This window comes from Kockiozyma suomiensis (assembly GCF_038497685.1).
Source record: "Kockiozyma suomiensis strain NRRL Y-17356 unplaced genomic scaffold V2V93scaffold_3, whole genome shotgun sequence".
NCBI lineage: Eukaryota > Fungi > Ascomycota > Lipomycetes > Lipomycetales > Lipomycetaceae > Kockiozyma > Kockiozyma suomiensis.
The window spans coordinates 881,062-896,887 of NW_027117666.1; the positions used below are offsets into that span (position 1 = coordinate 881,062).

The 15,826-nt window shown below is 43.3% G+C and overlaps 7 protein-coding genes across 7 annotated transcripts; 1 reads left to right on the plus strand and 6 right to left on the minus strand.

The window, feature by feature from the left end:
• Positions 1–603: 603 nt before the first annotated feature.
• Positions 604–3,225, minus strand: V2V93DRAFT_390352 (OPT oligopeptide transporter protein-domain-containing protein; the record flags this gene model as incomplete). The annotated part of the gene is made up of 2 exons (XM_066912399.1): positions 604–3,137; positions 3,174–3,225. 2 exons carry the CDS (start codon positions 3,223–3,225, stop codon positions 604–606), a joined length of 2,586 nt encoding a protein of 861 aa, XP_066767601.1.
• A 916-nt stretch (positions 3,226–4,141) lies between these two features.
• V2V93DRAFT_164187 (uncharacterized protein) lies at positions 4,142–5,001 on the minus strand. Its single transcript, XM_066906903.1, has 3 exons — positions 4,460–5,001; positions 4,267–4,398; positions 4,142–4,218 (listed from the first exon to the last, which is right to left on the minus strand). The coding sequence occupies exons 1-2, from the start codon at positions 4,727–4,729 to the stop codon at positions 4,285–4,287; spliced, it is 384 nt and encodes a 127-aa protein (XP_066767602.1). The 5' UTR covers positions 4,730–5,001; the 3' UTR covers positions 4,142–4,218; positions 4,267–4,284.
• A 1,524-nt stretch (positions 5,002–6,525) lies between these two features.
• Positions 6,526–6,953, minus strand: V2V93DRAFT_365934 (uncharacterized protein). Its single transcript, XM_066909197.1, has one exon. It carries the CDS (start codon positions 6,899–6,901, stop codon positions 6,623–6,625), a length of 279 nt encoding a protein of 92 aa, XP_066767603.1. The 5' UTR covers positions 6,902–6,953; the 3' UTR covers positions 6,526–6,622.
• Positions 6,902–8,674, minus strand: V2V93DRAFT_378834 (general substrate transporter; the record flags this gene model as incomplete). Its single annotated transcript, XM_066911980.1, has 2 exons — positions 6,902–7,198; positions 7,274–8,674. The coding sequence occupies 2 exons, from the start codon at positions 8,672–8,674 to the stop codon at positions 6,902–6,904; spliced, it is 1,698 nt and encodes a 565-aa protein (XP_066767604.1).
• A 584-nt stretch (positions 8,675–9,258) lies between these two features.
• V2V93DRAFT_390354 (nucleotide-diphospho-sugar transferase) lies at positions 9,259–10,353 on the minus strand (the record flags this gene model as incomplete). The annotated part of the gene is made up of 2 exons (XM_066912400.1): positions 9,259–9,816; positions 9,883–10,353. 2 exons carry the CDS (start codon positions 10,351–10,353, stop codon positions 9,259–9,261), a joined length of 1,029 nt encoding a protein of 342 aa, XP_066767605.1.
• Positions 10,354–10,939: 586 nt separating this feature from the next.
• On the minus strand, positions 10,940–12,298 carry V2V93DRAFT_365937 (uracil phosphoribosyltransferase-domain-containing protein). The gene is made up of 6 exons (XM_066909198.1): positions 12,096–12,298; positions 11,931–12,010; positions 11,829–11,876; positions 11,574–11,771; positions 11,313–11,517; positions 10,940–11,247 (listed from the first exon to the last, which is right to left on the minus strand). Exons 1-6 carry the CDS (start codon positions 12,182–12,184, stop codon positions 11,196–11,198), a joined length of 672 nt encoding a protein of 223 aa, XP_066767606.1. The 5' UTR covers positions 12,185–12,298; the 3' UTR covers positions 10,940–11,195.
• Positions 12,299–12,415: 117 nt separating this feature from the next.
• Positions 12,416–15,799, plus strand: V2V93DRAFT_365940 (wings apart-like protein regulation of heterochromatin-domain-containing protein). The gene is made up of 2 exons (XM_066909199.1): positions 12,416–14,735; positions 14,792–15,799. Exons 1-2 carry the CDS (start codon positions 12,714–12,716, stop codon positions 15,701–15,703), a joined length of 2,934 nt encoding a protein of 977 aa, XP_066767607.1. The 5' UTR covers positions 12,416–12,713; the 3' UTR covers positions 15,704–15,799.
• The last annotated feature ends 27 nt before the right edge of the window (positions 15,800–15,826 follow it).

Below are 15,826 nucleotides of genomic sequence, written 5' to 3' on the forward strand. Positions count from 1 at the left end.
AGAACTTATCTGGAACCGTCGCGCCCACAGCGCCAGGCGACTCTTTTACCCTATATAGGGTTATAGGGTTGAAGTTGAATTGGCCAAAAGGACATATTTGGATTCTTATGTTTTGGATAATGAACTCTTTTTTATATGATTGCGATATTTGTTATAAGTGACTTATGAGATGCGGTTATGATGTCAGGGTGCGGTTATGATGTCAGGGAGTTGAGGCACCTGCCTACTCTGATTGCGTTCTTGACTTCTCCGCTATGGTAGTGATGTTGATTGCGAGTTTGTCTGCGAGCGTTGGTGGTACTGCTGTTGGACTCATTCTCACTAAGTGATGGAGAATTGGGGACCATGTATTATTCGGATTCGCGAGCATCGTAAGCCTGTACTTCTTGACTTCACTTAGTTGTCTCCCATAATACGCCTTCAGTATAGCTAGGGAAGGGAGAGCAAGCATCTTGATGATCCGACACCGACTTCTACTCCGACGATTCGATGAAAGGATGCTGCAACTACAATAAGAAATTACTATGCTGGATGTCGATAATATTAAATCCAAGCTTTTATTATAAATCAAAGTAAACACAGAATACGACATGAAAGAACTACCTACTGGAACTCGCCAATTTTCAAGCCAAAGCCGCCTTCCGGTGGGTCTAACAACGTGGCAGTTTTTGCATAATCAACGCCTGCCGAATACACTTCGTTGCCCCACCACTTCAAAGATGTGCCAGTATACTGCAGTGTCAAGAAGATAATGATTCCACCAAATGCAACACCAGCAGACAAACCTGAAGTCAGCACGTAATTATATTTTGTCCACCACCTTATGTATCGTGTCTTGATGTATTTGTTGAAGAAAAATCCGGCAATGATTCCCGGTGTATAATATGTCAGATTATAAGTGCTACCCCAGCGACTAAATCCGTTGACAATTAAAATTGGATGAGCATACATCAAAACTCTTGGAAAGTAAATCTTGAGAGCGAATACCGGAATTGCAAGTACAAATCCAATCAAGAAGCAGTATTTGAGAACCGGATACAGAGAAAAAAACATCCGTTGGGGACCAACAATACCATACATAATTGTCTGCGAGTAAAGCTGATGAGGGAACGTACAAGTAAATTTGTCAACTTGAGTCAGACTGCAAAAGTTATCAATCGAAGTCATTGAGAACTGCACGACACCAATGGTTACGCAGCATTGAATGAACACCGCCACCATCTGTGCTCGGAAGACAGCTCGAGGAGGAAGCTTGACATAGTGACCCATCTTCTGATCCGAAATAAAAGACTCGCCTTGAACGTCAATGTTGTTACCGTACAGTCGGCAAATCATATTGGCCATTCCGTTCCCCTTGCACATGTAACCGGTAATAATTACAGCAAAGTAGTACACGTTCAGCTCGTAACCAGTAACTGAATAAACCAGTGTACTCGGAAGAAGCATTGCAATACTGAGAAGTACAATAACTAGAATAGCCCAGACCGGCGTACCCGTGGGCCAATGAGTTACAGCAACAACACCAAAGACAAAAGACAACACTAACACGGTCAGATACCACCAGTCAGGAACTTCTTTATATTTTCGCATCATTCGAGTATGCGGATCATGAAAGTCTTGCATAGTCGTGCTTCTTGGGTGGCGCAAAGCGTACCAGAAACTTTTAGCGGCTTTCCACAGAAGTCGGTGCTCCGTCAATACAACATACGTAAAAGCAAATACGTAAAGAGTAAATAATCCTCCGTTCAAAATTAAATTGCCAGCGGATATATACGGCGGCGAATAGTTTCTGTAGGCCTCTTCATCAAGGACCAAGTTGCTTGAGACCCGACTCGTGTTGTAAGTCTTGCCGAAACTGTCGTACAAGTTGGCAGAATTAATAGGCATGTAAGCTGTCCATTTATAATTCTTCCAGTACAAACCAATGATAACAAAAGCAGAAAGCAACATTCCACAGTAGCGATTGACAATAGAAAAGAAAGGGACCGTAAGCGGTACTGAATAGTTGATAACTGACCAATCAAAGGTTGCAATAGGATTGAATCCAAGACCAAGATAAGAACCTGTGATGATGGCAAGATTTTTGTTCTTAGGACTGATCCAAGTCATCCAATTGAAAAAACTCAAAGCCTTGAACAGATAATCCGGGACAAAAAAGTAGAGGAATGATGAAATAAGGACAATGAAGAAGAACTTGTATTTTGTGATCGTCCAGCCATGGATATTGGCGCGTATCTCTGGCACCAAAAGTGCACGATTGAGAGCAAGTGTCGGCAAAACAGTAGGCCAGACAGTCTTAACAGGATAAATGACAAATCGGCGCATTATTCCTGCGAGTCCAAATCCAAAGAAGAGCGACGACAAATTCATAACAAACATGAATCCAAAAGTGACCCACTTCAAATTGAAAAACATTTCGAGACGCATGACAATAACGTATGATGCAAGATTGAGAGTCGTAGCTCCGATGTTAACCATGAGCGTCGACAGCATCTGTTCCTTGTTCGTCCACGGTCCAGGATTTAACGAAATTCGCTTTCCCCGAATCGTGAAACCCCAATCCGGCATAACCTTTGCCCAGAGTTTACCACACGGATAGAGAAGAAGCTGGATAGCGGTAGATGAGATAGTAAGATGGGGCTGGCGCTGCTGAAAGAACTCATTGACGAAGGAGCCAATAGCAACCCAGACAATACCAAGAACATAGACACGGAAGGTCTCGACAGGAATTGTCGGGTCATCGAATGGGTCGCACACTGCGCGCACCTCGGGGTAGGGAGAATGAGAGTCAATCAGAACAGCCATGATCTTTGCATCAAGATTAAAAGTTTCCTCATCGCCTTGAAACTCCTCATATCCTAGAGAGAGAATTCTGACGTACTCAAGATCATCTGGTGGGTAATTGACGTCATCAAAATGCTCCTTGTAAGTCTCGCGAAGGATCTCAACAGCTCTCTCAACGGTCATCTCTTGAAAAGCTTTGTACAGGAACAGTGTAACAGGTTCTATGGAGCCGTCCTGCTCCCAATATGTCTTCGTGAGTTCCTTGATGCGAACCAAAGTTTTTTCGCGGTCAAGGTCGACGATCGACACTTCTCGTTCTTTCTTGTCGTCACTGTAGTCATCAGAATCCACCTCTCTCCTGTTCACAATAACAGTGTTCTTTTCATCACGGTAGATTTCCTTCGCATCTTCGAGAATATCGCTGCTGGATTCATCAGACATGCTGGAGAAATTAGCCTTCATGCTCAACGCCAACAAACAACATGGTTAATCACATACGCTGCACTAGAATGTAATCCAATCAAAGAAGCAGAATGGGCTGCTGCTGAAAGTGAGATTAGCGAGAGCGTTCGCGATTTCAAACTTCCCTGAGGGAGAGGACTGCACTACATATTTATCGCTTGATAAGCCCTTGCCAAGGAATTAGCTTCAAGCCCATACGCCTTCAGGATAGATAGAGTTGAAGCTATAGAGATTTTTTGCATTGCGACATCGCGCAAGTTAGTTTTTGCTACGGAATGATGGAGAAGAGGCTTGCAAAAAGCTTCAAACACCGGCAGATACCGACAGCTAGCCCGCTAAGATAAAGTTGAAGCTAGTAGCACGATATGTCTTTCCGCATCGCGCCATCCTGCAAGGAAATGCCTAATAACTTGAGCGGCTCAACTCAAAATATCTTGAAATTTTGATTGAATTTGCTTCGTAAACGAAACTCGCGGAAAAGCAGGATCTGGTGTAGGTGGGGGCTATATCAGCCACGACGGTTTGCAACGGTTTTCGCTTCCCTAGTCAGCAGTGGCCGGTGAGTTGAATGTTCTGTAACTAAAAGTGAAAAAAGCTCTCTGTCGAGGTTGGATCTTATCGGAGATCCAAAATTATAGCGAATAGGAATCAATGTAAACTGCTGCTCAGAGTTGAATGCTCGCGCGACTGGAAGAAACTCAGTACCTAGGAGTTGATTGAATACACTTTTCCGCATGAAACACTCAAAGTTCGTTGGTAGCCTTAATCGGGTCTCCTACCTAAACCACTATTACTATCTAATAATTGAGCCCTCAAGTAGTATTGTATTGCAAAATAAAAGACAGATAAGTGATTACTATACGTTTAGGACAGCAGGCACACACTTGTCGCAACTGGTGAGTTATCGTTGCGAACGAAGTACAAAACATCAACAGACTTTGGATATGCTACCACCCAAGTTTAGTGCCTGTCCTACATTGATGTCAGCTTTTGCTGGTACTGGGGGTAATGGGGAGATACTCTATTTGAAAGGCATTGTTATAGTTGTGGCGTATAAACGAAAATCAAGAGGGGGAAGACTGAAGGGGGCACACCGAAGTTCGATATATTCTGCTTCTCTCGCTTGGCGATCACAGAGGACAGATGCTTACCCTGGTATAGTTTCAGAATCTGGATACCCTCAACGCGAAATTGTATGAACATGAAACCATACGTGCTTCATTGCGCATTTCGCGATATGCGGATAACTAATATATATGTATGTAAATGCGAAAAGTATTATGTGTATAGCTTGGCGAAGTTTGGATTTCATTTCAGTTCGCTTCTGACTTGTCTTCATATGTTTTTTGTCTCCACATCGGCTTGCGCCTGATATCGCTTTTCGCCGACTTGATTGGTTCGGCTTTTTTTTTTTTACCCGAATTACGCTGTTTGATATTATTGTCATTTCGCTTTTTTTCATATTTAATGAGAATGGTAGCATGGTGAACCATTAAAAGAAATTACAGCATGCCGAAAGCAGCCGTAAGAATTCATAGTAAGGTTAACCCGTACTAAATGTTTGACATTCATGTTAGAAAGGCCTATCCATCCGTAATTTCTAAACGACGTGCGTTGTTAAGCTGTCCCGGGTGCAAATTATACTAGGGAAACGCTTCATGCCTCATGTAGCCATAATCTTGGCAAATTGCCAATTGTTGCATGCGCGAATGGTCAAGACTGTTGAGCAAAAATTCTTAGCGACCTACTTTCTCGACGATGACTAGTTTGTCTTCAGTTGTTTAATCTCGGACGAGCCTTAGTGCACAACTCATATAACAGCTAATCGTGACAAGATCTCTCCACAAATGACATCTGTCTGATATTTGTAATTTCCAAAGAGACCAAACTGCATTGAGCTTCAAAGTTTCGTAGTGATAACTTCATTATTCATCCACGCCTGTTTTGATTCGGTTAGCGTATGTTTTCTGTTGAAAAACAAAAAAATAAGGAAGTCAGCCACGACCGGTGACCCAGTAAAAATAGGATCACTCTAGAATTAATAGTATAGTAAGTACCTCCTTGTCAGCTTTCGCGCTAACGAGGAGTGGGCGCCGGCAATAGACATGAATGATGACTACTTTGATATCATCTCCTAAGCCTTGCCGGGTATTGAAAATCAAGTGGTTAGATAACAAAACTGGAGCCGGCATATGCTGTAGCCAAGCTTGTCCTGGCGAAAGACAAGCTGGCGATAACGCCATCTGGAGCATCGATAAGCAATGCAGACTTGGCAAAGTGCCCATGCTGCATACGTCATTGCCGACTGGCTGCTGTGCCAGGTATCGCGAACCAAGACAACAGCTATATAAACTGTAAACCTGATTTTTATATCTTGCAAGTGGTTGCTTTTGTCGTCGCAGTTCAGATTTCTATACAATGGCTGTCAGTAGAGAACTCATATGAGTCTCGACTGACTACGACTGCTCCGAGGCTTTAAAATAAAGTTGCGTCGACAACAATTAGAGAACGCCACGAGGATTCTGCAGGGTTTCACTGGTCTGGTGTCAGCCGGGACCTCTTTTCTGATGGGTGTTCGGCCTATTTCTTCCGCATTGAGATAGGGATATAACTAACTATTTGACGCAAGTCTTTGTGGGTCGAACCAATCTTAGTAAACTCTTGTAACATTGCGGAAATAGAGAGCTCATCTGTCAAATAAAATTAAAATATGGTGGCATCATGGCCAAAAGCAACTTTTATAGTACCCTACTGGGAACTTTGGCTGTCGAGTCCTGGTAGTCAATATACATATTTGACGGACATAGTAAAAGCCCACAAAAACATGTTGAAACTGAGTATTATCTCAATACTGATATCCATGGACCAGAACACATAGTCTAGCCAGCTATATCTCGTGCCAGTCAGCTTAAGAGGAAATTACACCCTGGCTGACCGAACTACACTTGGCCTAACCAGCCTTTCCGGACCTCTGCTACGTCACGGCATTCCATTTTTCCAGCGGCGTCCCGCTCTTCCGGCCAGCTCGCTATTCTGGGATAACAGTGAATAGCCCATGTCGTAATCCTGTACTAGCAGATAGAGTTCAAATAATGCTGCAGTTCGGAATTGGTCAAAGTACACACTGAAACCCAAGCAGCTGGTAGAAACCAAGACAGTGCACTGCGTAGTGGGAAATGTAATATTTCAAGTATTTGATTTCTTGCTAAATATTGGCATCTGATAATGAGGTAGACCTCGCTAGCCGTCAAAGAGAAGACATCCAACCAGTCGAGAGATTCACCTCTACAAATAATCACGAAGCTTCAAAGACACAATTGAGATCGAGAACTATTTTATTAAATTTTATTTGCGAGCATTAACCTTCACGTTTTTCTTATTGGATTTCTGGTGTATTTCGGTTAGTGTCCGGAAATGATATCTTCAGACCTCTGCATAACGCGCAAGCATTTATGGAACATATGACGTGCGAACCGTTTATCATTTCGTTTCCTACAAAAATGAAATTCAGCAAGAAATTCATCTTAGTAAAAACAAGGGAGCAAGTATGAGCTGAAAAATTTTCCGCAATCCAACCACTCAAGTCCTTACTTTCGCAATACGATCGCAAATACAAATATATTAAAATAAACTGCAAAAATACAGAGTGCAACATTCAAGGCTCAGCCTGATTATTCTTTTCACTCGCAACGTTATGAGCATCATCAGTCACAACATCAAAATGATGCACGGCCTCTTTTTCCTCGGGAGACGCATGGAATTCATCGCGCACTTCTGACAATTGATTCAAAACATGGTCATGAGCGCGCCAGGCTGGAACTTCGTTTGTGAACAAGCCATCAACCATCTCGAGGGGTATTCCTTTTGTTTCGGGAATTAGAAAGAAAACATAAACTATTCCCAAAGTCGACAGCGACGCAAAAAGGAAATAAACGCCGTATCCATCCTTTCCCTGTATAAAGGTTAATTAAGTCTCGACGTTTATGACCAAAAATCAAAGACAAGGAGAGAAAAAATCGCGGCTTACCATCTTAGCAAACATCTGCGGAGTAAAGCGGGCCATTATGAAACTCCAGAACCAATTAGCTGCCGCGTTTATAGCCTGCACAAAAGTTCTGATATTATTATCGAACACCTCAGCGTTAATAATCCAAGGAGTCCAATTCCAACTCGCTGAATAAAACATTGTCCAGAGATAAAAAAAGGCCATTGCAGCTCGTCCGCCTGGACTCAGATTTCCAACTCCCGCAGTAGCTGAACTAGCAACCGTAGAAGGCTGAGCAATCCTGACGTACGCACCCAAGAAAAACATACAGAACGAGATACCCGTAGAGCCAACCATGAGAGTCAGACGACGACCCCAGGATTCGACAAGAAAGATCATCCATAGAAAGACAGAGACAGTCTTGATAACTCCAAACAAGCCGGTGGAAAGCAACTTTGCATCCGTACCTCCCACACCAATCGATTTGAATACCGTAGGCGAGTAATAATTAATCGCATTGATTCCTGAGGCATTCTGCCAAATGAAGAGAGTAGTAGTCAGTGCTAAGCGCGACAAAATCTTCTTGGATGTAAAAACTGCTCTTATTGGTGCCAAGAAACCGAGACCAATTGCTCCTGCGCGAGACTCGATAGATTCCTCGATTTGCGCGACCTCAAAGCGAAAATACTCATCAGACTCGTCAAGCTTGCGAAACCATCGTAAATTCTCAAGTCCTTTAGGCGAGTTCTTCTCTGCCATAAGCCAACGAGGAGATTCACGAAGGAAAAATACAAAAATTAATAGCAAACCACCAGGAATAACTTGAACAGAGAACGGAATCAAAAACTGCTTGCGGGAGACAGGAATCGTCTCGCTGACGGCATAATTGATCCAAAAGCCAACCAGACCACCAATTTGCCATACGATATCGTACATTGCTAGAAGTTGTCCGCGAATACCTGGAGGTGCAATCTCTGAGATGTAAATCGGTCCCAAATTTGAAGTTGCGCCGACTCCAAGACCGACAAGGATACGACCAGCATACATGATGCCAAGACCTGTTTTTGAGGAAGCAGCACAATTCAGAATAGCGCCGACAAGAAAAATAGAAGTCGCAACAATCAGACCAATTTTACGACCGTAATAGTGACCCAACGGATACACAAATAATGCGCCCCAGAAGCAACCAGCTTGGAATGTCGAGGCAATGTTCGCAGAGACAAAGTTTGCATGCGACGTAGTCATTTTATCAAGACCAAATTCAGCTTGAAAAGAAGGTAATGCCAGAGTTCCTCCCACGAACCCGTTGTCGTATCCGATCATTGCACCAGCAATAGCAATGATTATTGATGAGTAGTATACACGAATGTTGTAGACAGCCTTTGGCGTCGGCCGGTCCTCGGCGCGCTTGAATGCCCTGATTTGCCATATAGAAGTGCCCATTTTCGTCAAAGGTATCGTGTGATGTTTAGAGAGCAACCAGCAGTAGCAAGTCTCTAGGGTAGTTTATATACACCGTGGAGAGGGTCGGAGCAGCGGGAGAACTATCGGTAGACTGATCCCGATTCTCCATATTCTCGCTAGCTGATCAGCCTACAAATATGGTCTGTCCATTTGCATTGGTTAACGCGGGGTAAATATATGAGCGTAGACGCTGCCATTGTTTGCCCGATCTCAGTGGGATGAAGAGTTTGGGTTAGATTAGTGGATATCAAGACTCGGTCCCGAGAGAAACCCTGCGGGATCACCTGTTCTTCCCCGCTTTGGGTGCGGCTTCAGGCCGGGCTTTGCACCGAGATTGTGTTAGCGCCGACTCAGTTTAGTAGTCTGGTGATTGATGATCTGACTCGCGGCTAGAAATAAAGAGGATTTTAATGGGATCTAACGGGACCTAATGGGATGGGCGGGTGGGATGCGATGGTAGGGCTCCTGCTCATGCGTGAACAATCGATAAGATCTTCTCATCTTCACTCGATAACAATGTACATATAAATCATAAAAACTTCCTTGAACTAAAAATACAAGATTTAATTATTTTTTTTCAGCCATTTATCAGATGTCTTTGACCTTCGTCCGTCGTCATAAATTCCCAACATGTAGGCACATCTAATCGCAACCAAATCAACCGCCATGTTAATACTATCCCGCGCAAGATCCATCTTGCTTCCATCCACTTCATGCCATGATATTGGCACTTCGACAACTTTGATCTTCTTGCGCTCTGCAAGAATAAGAACCTCGACATCAAATATCCATCCCTCATTATGCATATACGGAAAAATCTCTTTCGCCGCTGATCTCGTAAACATCTTGAACCCGCACTGAGTATCCCCAATGGTGCGGATTCCAAATAAATACAAGAGCGTGTGTAAACCGTACATCAAAAAGTTCCGAATGAAAGATCGTCTGACAACGGCGTCGGTCTTGACCATGTGCGCTCGTGATCCAAGAGCAATACCCCCAGCAGCTTGATCACCCTCGAGAAGATTACAAAGCTCTTGGTGCAGCGATTTGATATCTGCAAATTTTGAAGCGCCATCAGCATCAGCAAATATTATGTAATCTCCGCGTGCCCGCTGCATTCCCTACATTGAAAAGAGTTAGAAGTTGTCACAGTTTAATATATATGATTGTCAAAGACGACAGCATACATGCGTAACAGCACCTCCTTTTCCCCGATTTTTCACCAGCTTACAGACGCGCAAACTTCCACAATCCAATTTATGATCTCTAGCAAATTCGAGTGCCACATCAGCTGTTGCGTCACTACTACCGTCATCGACGAGTAATATTTCCCAAGTCACAGGAGTATTGTTGACCGTCCAAGTTTTCAGCACGTCAATAGCTTCCTCCAGCATGATTGGCAACCGAGCTATCTCGTTATACGCGGGTACAACTACAGACATAAAAACAGAATCCTCTCTGCTTTCGCTATCTATAGCATCCTGGCTTATGTGAGGTAGAGGCAGCGGTTCTGAAATTTTATCGGCTGCAGTCACTGTCTTGTACGTATTTTCAACCTTCTCTGCGCGTCGAGGAAAATGGGCGATGCACGCTATAATTATGTATAATGCCGTAAGACCAACCAAAGCGAAACCACCGAACCATGCCAGTACCAACATTAGAGCCACCAGCAGTGAAGGCTGCGAAGTGTTTGCGATCCTGCCGAATGATAGGTAAGAAACGAATATGTGTCTATAGGTTGCTGGTTTAGAAGAATCGACCAAGGAGGAAGTGATTGAAGATGTTGCATCTAAAAGAACTGTAGTCGTACTTGCTATTGATGTCGGACTTGGTGTCGAATTGGAAATCATTGTGAACTGTATGAAGACTGATGTCGGATCAATGACCTAGTAGACACGTACAAGCAGCTGCCTAAATACAGCTATAGCAGAATAATGTGTCTATGGTGCTTAAACAAAGATCGTCATGCCCCTAATGAATTTGTACAGTTTCCGCGATTAACCGCTATAGATCAAGACTCTGAATCAGGGCCGGTGCAAACAGCTGGAGTGGGAGTCGTGTAGCCTGTTATTAACTGAACAAAAATAACGACCGGTAGGAGTATAAAAGTCAGAAATAGCAGCAGCGAACTAAGGAAAATATGCTATGCACGACCGAGTTAAAGAACAGAGAGAGCCGATACAAAGATGAAATGAACACGTCAAGCGATTTTGCTGCACTCGGTACTGTAAATTAGATGGCTGTGCATCCCTGTGGCGCAGTGCGAAGAGCCACTTCCGACGCGTGTGCACGTGCTCTGCTTGCCGGATGATAGCCATTCATTCTCAGCTTTTTTCAGATGCTATTTCTACTTGCAGACAGTAGCTCCTTTTTAGTCTACCAAGAGTAGTATACGGATTGTTTAATTTCAGTAATTGTCAGTATCAATTACAGGCAGGCTAGAGCGGTCTCATATTAATGCCTCTCATACGATAGAGATATATGTACATGACAAACTAGTTTACAAGCAATAGTATCTATCGCCAAAGTCTCCCAATCCCGGAACAACAAATCTAAAAAAATCAGTAAGTATAAGTTCATAGCTTTACCAAGTCAGATAGTTTAGGAAAATGATTACCTTTTCTCATTCAAGCCTTCATCGATGAATCCGGTAATAATCTTGACACCGGGGCAGGACTTGCAAAATGTCTCTATACCTTCAGGAGACGATATCAAGTTCAAGAAAAGGATCCGGTTGGCAGGGACTCCCTTGCTTAGAAGGACTTCCACGGCCATGATTGCAGAGCCTCCAGTTGCCAACATAGGATCCAGCAATAGCACATCTAAACAAAGAAGCAATCAGTAAAAGCTCGGCAACCAGGAAATCAATGCATCTTACATCTGTCCTTAATATCCGCAGGGAGCTTCTCATAAAATAGCTTTGCATCTGCCGTCTCTTCATCTCGTTGAATCAAGATCTTGCCGATGCGCACTGATCGACAGCAATCTCGCAGGCCTTGCTCCATGGCCTCACCAGCCCTCATAATCGATACTCCGCAAATCTTTCCTTCAAATTGCAAGCCCTTGTATGCAAGATCTGCGGTTTCTTTATAAATAGCAATTCCTGATTTACAGTATCAATATACAGACTTACCAGTCGGCGTGGAGACTTCCAGTTCTTTAACTGGAAGGTGATTAAGGCCTTGAATAAACTGTCAGCACAAGCATATTTCTTTCAGATTAAAGCTATTCACACCTTCTTCCACCATCATTCGAATGATTCGATTGCTATAAAACACAAAATCCCCACGCTGCGTCTTGACATCTCTGATCATTCTGTAGCCAAAGTAGTTAGAAAACCATTGCGCCTAATAATAAACAAAGCATTCAATAAGATAGATATGCATTAAAGAACACATACGTAAACAATGCAATCAATTGCGGAGTCTGTGGTAAGACTGTGACATCTGGCAGAGTCGATGATTTGGACAAGGTAGCTGATTTCGACATTATCCTCTAATTAACCTCTCAGATGCAAGATATTGCCAGTAATGTTCAGTCAATAAATTGATCGTAGCAATATAAGCGCCAATAATTTTTACAAGAGACTCAAGAATAACGATTCTGTATCTTAAGAAAAAACCAAATATCGTGAGCTGCTATCTTTGTAAACCCTTGCCCTTTAACAGTTCATTTTAATTTTAAGCCTCTCCACTTAATAATCTTGTCTAGCGTCATCGACTGATCCGTAGATTATTCTCACCGGCGCAAATCGAACTCTCATATGACAGCTAATTGATTGATTTTGCTAATAATTCTGAGCTGTTGCTGTCTGTTTATAGTCGAGTATTCGATCATGATGCGTGAACTTTGAATTAGTGATCAAATTCAGTCAACGCGCGTCTCAACGCGTTCAGATCAGCCTTGAGCGCAACAACTTAAGGCTGTGGCAGAAATAGTTCTCACTGCCAGAGAAAAAAACCGACATCAACAACTATATTTAATCTCTGTTGAGAAAACTGCAAATCTCTGCCAAAATATGTCGGAATCACCGTTCACGCGTCGTACACCTGGCACAGCGAAGACTTATGGTCGTAAAAGTCGGGTCCCCGCAACACCATCAGAACGCGCATCGCCTGTTAAGCGGAACAGTAATAGCACCTCATTATTTGAATTACATGGCACAGCAGCTACAGATGACAAAGAAGGGTCCGCAAAGAGAGGGGTCGACAGCAAGTCTACGGGCTTGACAGGTTGGATGTCGAAAGTTGGAATTAAAGGCAAAACGCCATTGTCAGCGGTACCAGCGAAGCAAACAAAGCGACCTTCACCAGTATCTCTAGATTGGGATGAGATTCTAGCTCCAGAATTTGCAACGCGGAAGCGAACAAAAACTGTGGGCGATAAGTTTACATCTGCAAAGAGCAAAATGAACGATCCGTTTGCTTTTGACGATACCGAAGAGACAGAAATTGACAGTATAGCTCACAAGGATTTGCCTGCTGAATCGCCTGCTCCGACACGCAAGCGTACTTCCAAAAGCCAAACAAAGAGCGCTATCAAGAAACGATCCTCCTTAAAATCCAAACTGGCTGCTGCAGCCGATCCAATTGCTCTCGACGACGACTCTGAGTCAGGCAAAGACTTAGCGCGACCAGGACCAAAGCTCACAAAGCGGTCGACAATTAATCAAAAGCCGCAATCAACTGCTTCTGCGAGGGCAAATACGCCGACTCGAGCACAAACTCCAGAAGCCAATCTTGCATCACCTACCAAATCACCCACCAAATCACCCACCAAATCACCCTCGTTTACTGTTCGTCCGCCCAAGACATCTCCACATAAGCGGGTCATTCTATTAGAAAGCTCAGCACCTAATATTTCTTCTCCCATTTCTGTACAGCAATCGCCAATTGCAATATCTTCGAATTCTACGCAGTCACAAAGCCCGGAACACGAATCGCCAGACCTTCAATCCGTACCGCCAGATGATGTACAACCTTCTAAGCCTCGAAGATTAATTTTACCACCTCCTTTGGAAGAACTTGAGTTTGAGACGCCAGATATGAGTATTCCAGCACTACCCGTAACACCAGAAGTCGCGAATGGTCGGGTCATTGACATTTCCCCGAGACTTACCTCTCGACAGAATGAAGCGTGGGAAATACTTGATCAGACGGTGGAGAGTTTGAAGAAGCGAAGTACGATGGATCAGGTATTAAGCGGTGATAGCACTCCCCGATCTGAGAAACTATCAAGAATGTTGACGGCAAAGAAAGAAACTGGCTCTAGATCCCAAAAGAAAATGGTCATGACAAAATCATTCGAGGAAATAAAGAAGAGAGCGGTAGAGAAGGCGTATGAAGAAGAGTTAAAATCAACCATTGTACAGCCACCATCTCAGTTGTCGCAACAGACGTATGCATTGCTGCGGCCAGGAAAGCGGACATATGGCTCGCAGCGTAGTTATTTAGATGACACGACACCTACCTCTTCTGCACAAGCCAGTTCGCGGCCCGGAACTTTTAGTGAAATGTCAGATGCTGAATTGCTAAGTGTATCTCTGACCGCAAATACGGGTCGTCACAGTTCTTCCGACGAGGAAGACGAAACTAGCGACGGAAATGGTGAAGTTGACAACGTTACGCATGTCAGATCGATTCATGAGCTACGGGCTTCAGGAATTAATACCAAATTCATGGATGATATGGAGTACCTTCTCGATGGTCTCAAGCCGACTTCGGCTCCTTCAGTGCTGCGTATGACGTACCTTGAACTTGCGTTAAAGTTGACAGACAAGTCCTTTGCGCAGAAATTCAAAGCAGGTGGATTTCTTATTCGAGTATTTGAGTCCATTTCTCGACCCTCAAATACTACTGACGCTGTCTCAACTTTTGCACTGGCTTATATACTATGCAGTTATCTGGATGATGAAGGTGTTATGAGGAATCTGATATCCGAATATGCGATAGTAGAGTTCTTGGTTGGAATTCTTGACGATGGAACAGATATCATCAAGGCGTCAAAGTCAGGAGGTATTACAAAAATCGCACAAACAATGGTAAAATTTTTTTGCTGGCACGCAAGTTTGTTGATAGAGTGACTGACTTTTTACAGGTACTGGATCTACGCTCTAAAATATCCTCCTCAATTCCATCAACTGCGATAACACCGAAAAAAATTTCACGACGGTTAATGGCACTAACGGGACTTTTGCAACTGATAAACAAATATGCTCAATTTGATATAGTCCAAAGTGCAGTGGCAAGCAGCAATTTGCAACCGAAGCTGATTGATATATTACAAGCATTACTATCTGTTGATAGAGATGTTGAGTATCATGATCTCGAGCTTACGGTTTCAATACTCGAAGACTGCACAGAAGTTTCCGACGCCCGACTTCCATCCAAACAAGATGAAGACGAGAAGATTATCGACGTCACTACAAAATTGATGAATCTGCTACCGAAAGTTCGATCGACGCCAAACGAGACGATTATGGTGTCAATACTGAAATATACGATTCTGGTCACAAATAGTGGATCACCCGTGATCTGCCGCAGTTTATGCACCGACGAAACTATCGTTTGCGCAGAGCAATGCATTGAAAGAGTGGTCAACGCGAATGAAGAAGAAGAATACGGATTATCTGCTAATATTGCTATTTTCTCAATTGGACTGCTAGTTAATTTTTGCGAAAACGAAGAAGCAAGAAATGAAATTGCAAAAACAAAATACATGAAGGAAATCGTCCGTTTATTCAAAATAGCAGTCTCATCATCATCGCACGCTGAACCGGCTCGGAAAACGTACATGACAGACATACGTGGCTATTTAGCACTTTTACTTGGTCTTCTTACCCGCGAGAGACTTGTGATCGAGGGTGGTGCTGTGTTAGTTGCCGCTGTGGGAAAGGAATTGGAGGTATTTAGAGATGATGCATGTGGTGAAGGATCACAGGATGACCAGGATACGGGAATTGTTGGACAGATTTCGAATGTGCTGAAAAAACTGTATGCAGAGCAGTGAATTCTCTGCTTGTTGAATGTTTATTCGATACTGTACTATAAAAAATTACAACTTAGAGTGAATACAAGTTTAGTGCTCATCGTTTATGGCAAACCCTAAATACAGCTTGATGTACGAAAGGCG

Bases quoted from the DNA above. Each gene is read 5' to 3' on its own strand.
- V2V93DRAFT_164187 (XM_066906903.1), bottom strand. From the start codon at position 4,729: ATGCTACCATTCTCATTAAATATGAAAAAAAGCGAAATGACAATAATA. The intron at 4,399-4,459 runs GTATGGTTTCAT...AAACTATACCAG, and splicing joins CGAAATGCGCAATGAAGCAC to GGTAAGCATCTGTCCTCTGT.
- V2V93DRAFT_365934 (XM_066909197.1), bottom strand. From the start codon at position 6,901: ATGTTGCACTCTGTATTTTTGCAGTTTATTTTAATATATTTGTATTTG.
- V2V93DRAFT_365937 (XM_066909198.1), bottom strand. From the start codon at position 12,184: ATGTCGAAATCAGCTACCTTGTCCAAATCATCGACTCTGCCAGATGTC. The intron at 11,877-11,930 runs GTGTGAATAGCT...AGTTTATTCAAG, and splicing joins TCGAATGATGGTGGAAGAAG to GCCTTAATCACCTTCCAGTT. The intron at 11,772-11,828 runs GTAAGTCTGTAT...AAGAAACCGCAG, and splicing joins GGAAGTCTCCACGCCGACTG to ATCTTGCATACAAGGGCTTG.
- V2V93DRAFT_365940 (XM_066909199.1), top strand. From the start codon at position 12,714: ATGTCGGAATCACCGTTCACGCGTCGTACACCTGGCACAGCGAAGACT. The intron at 14,736-14,791 runs GTAAAATTTTTT...GACTTTTTACAG, and splicing joins CAAAAATCGCACAAACAATG to GTACTGGATCTACGCTCTAA.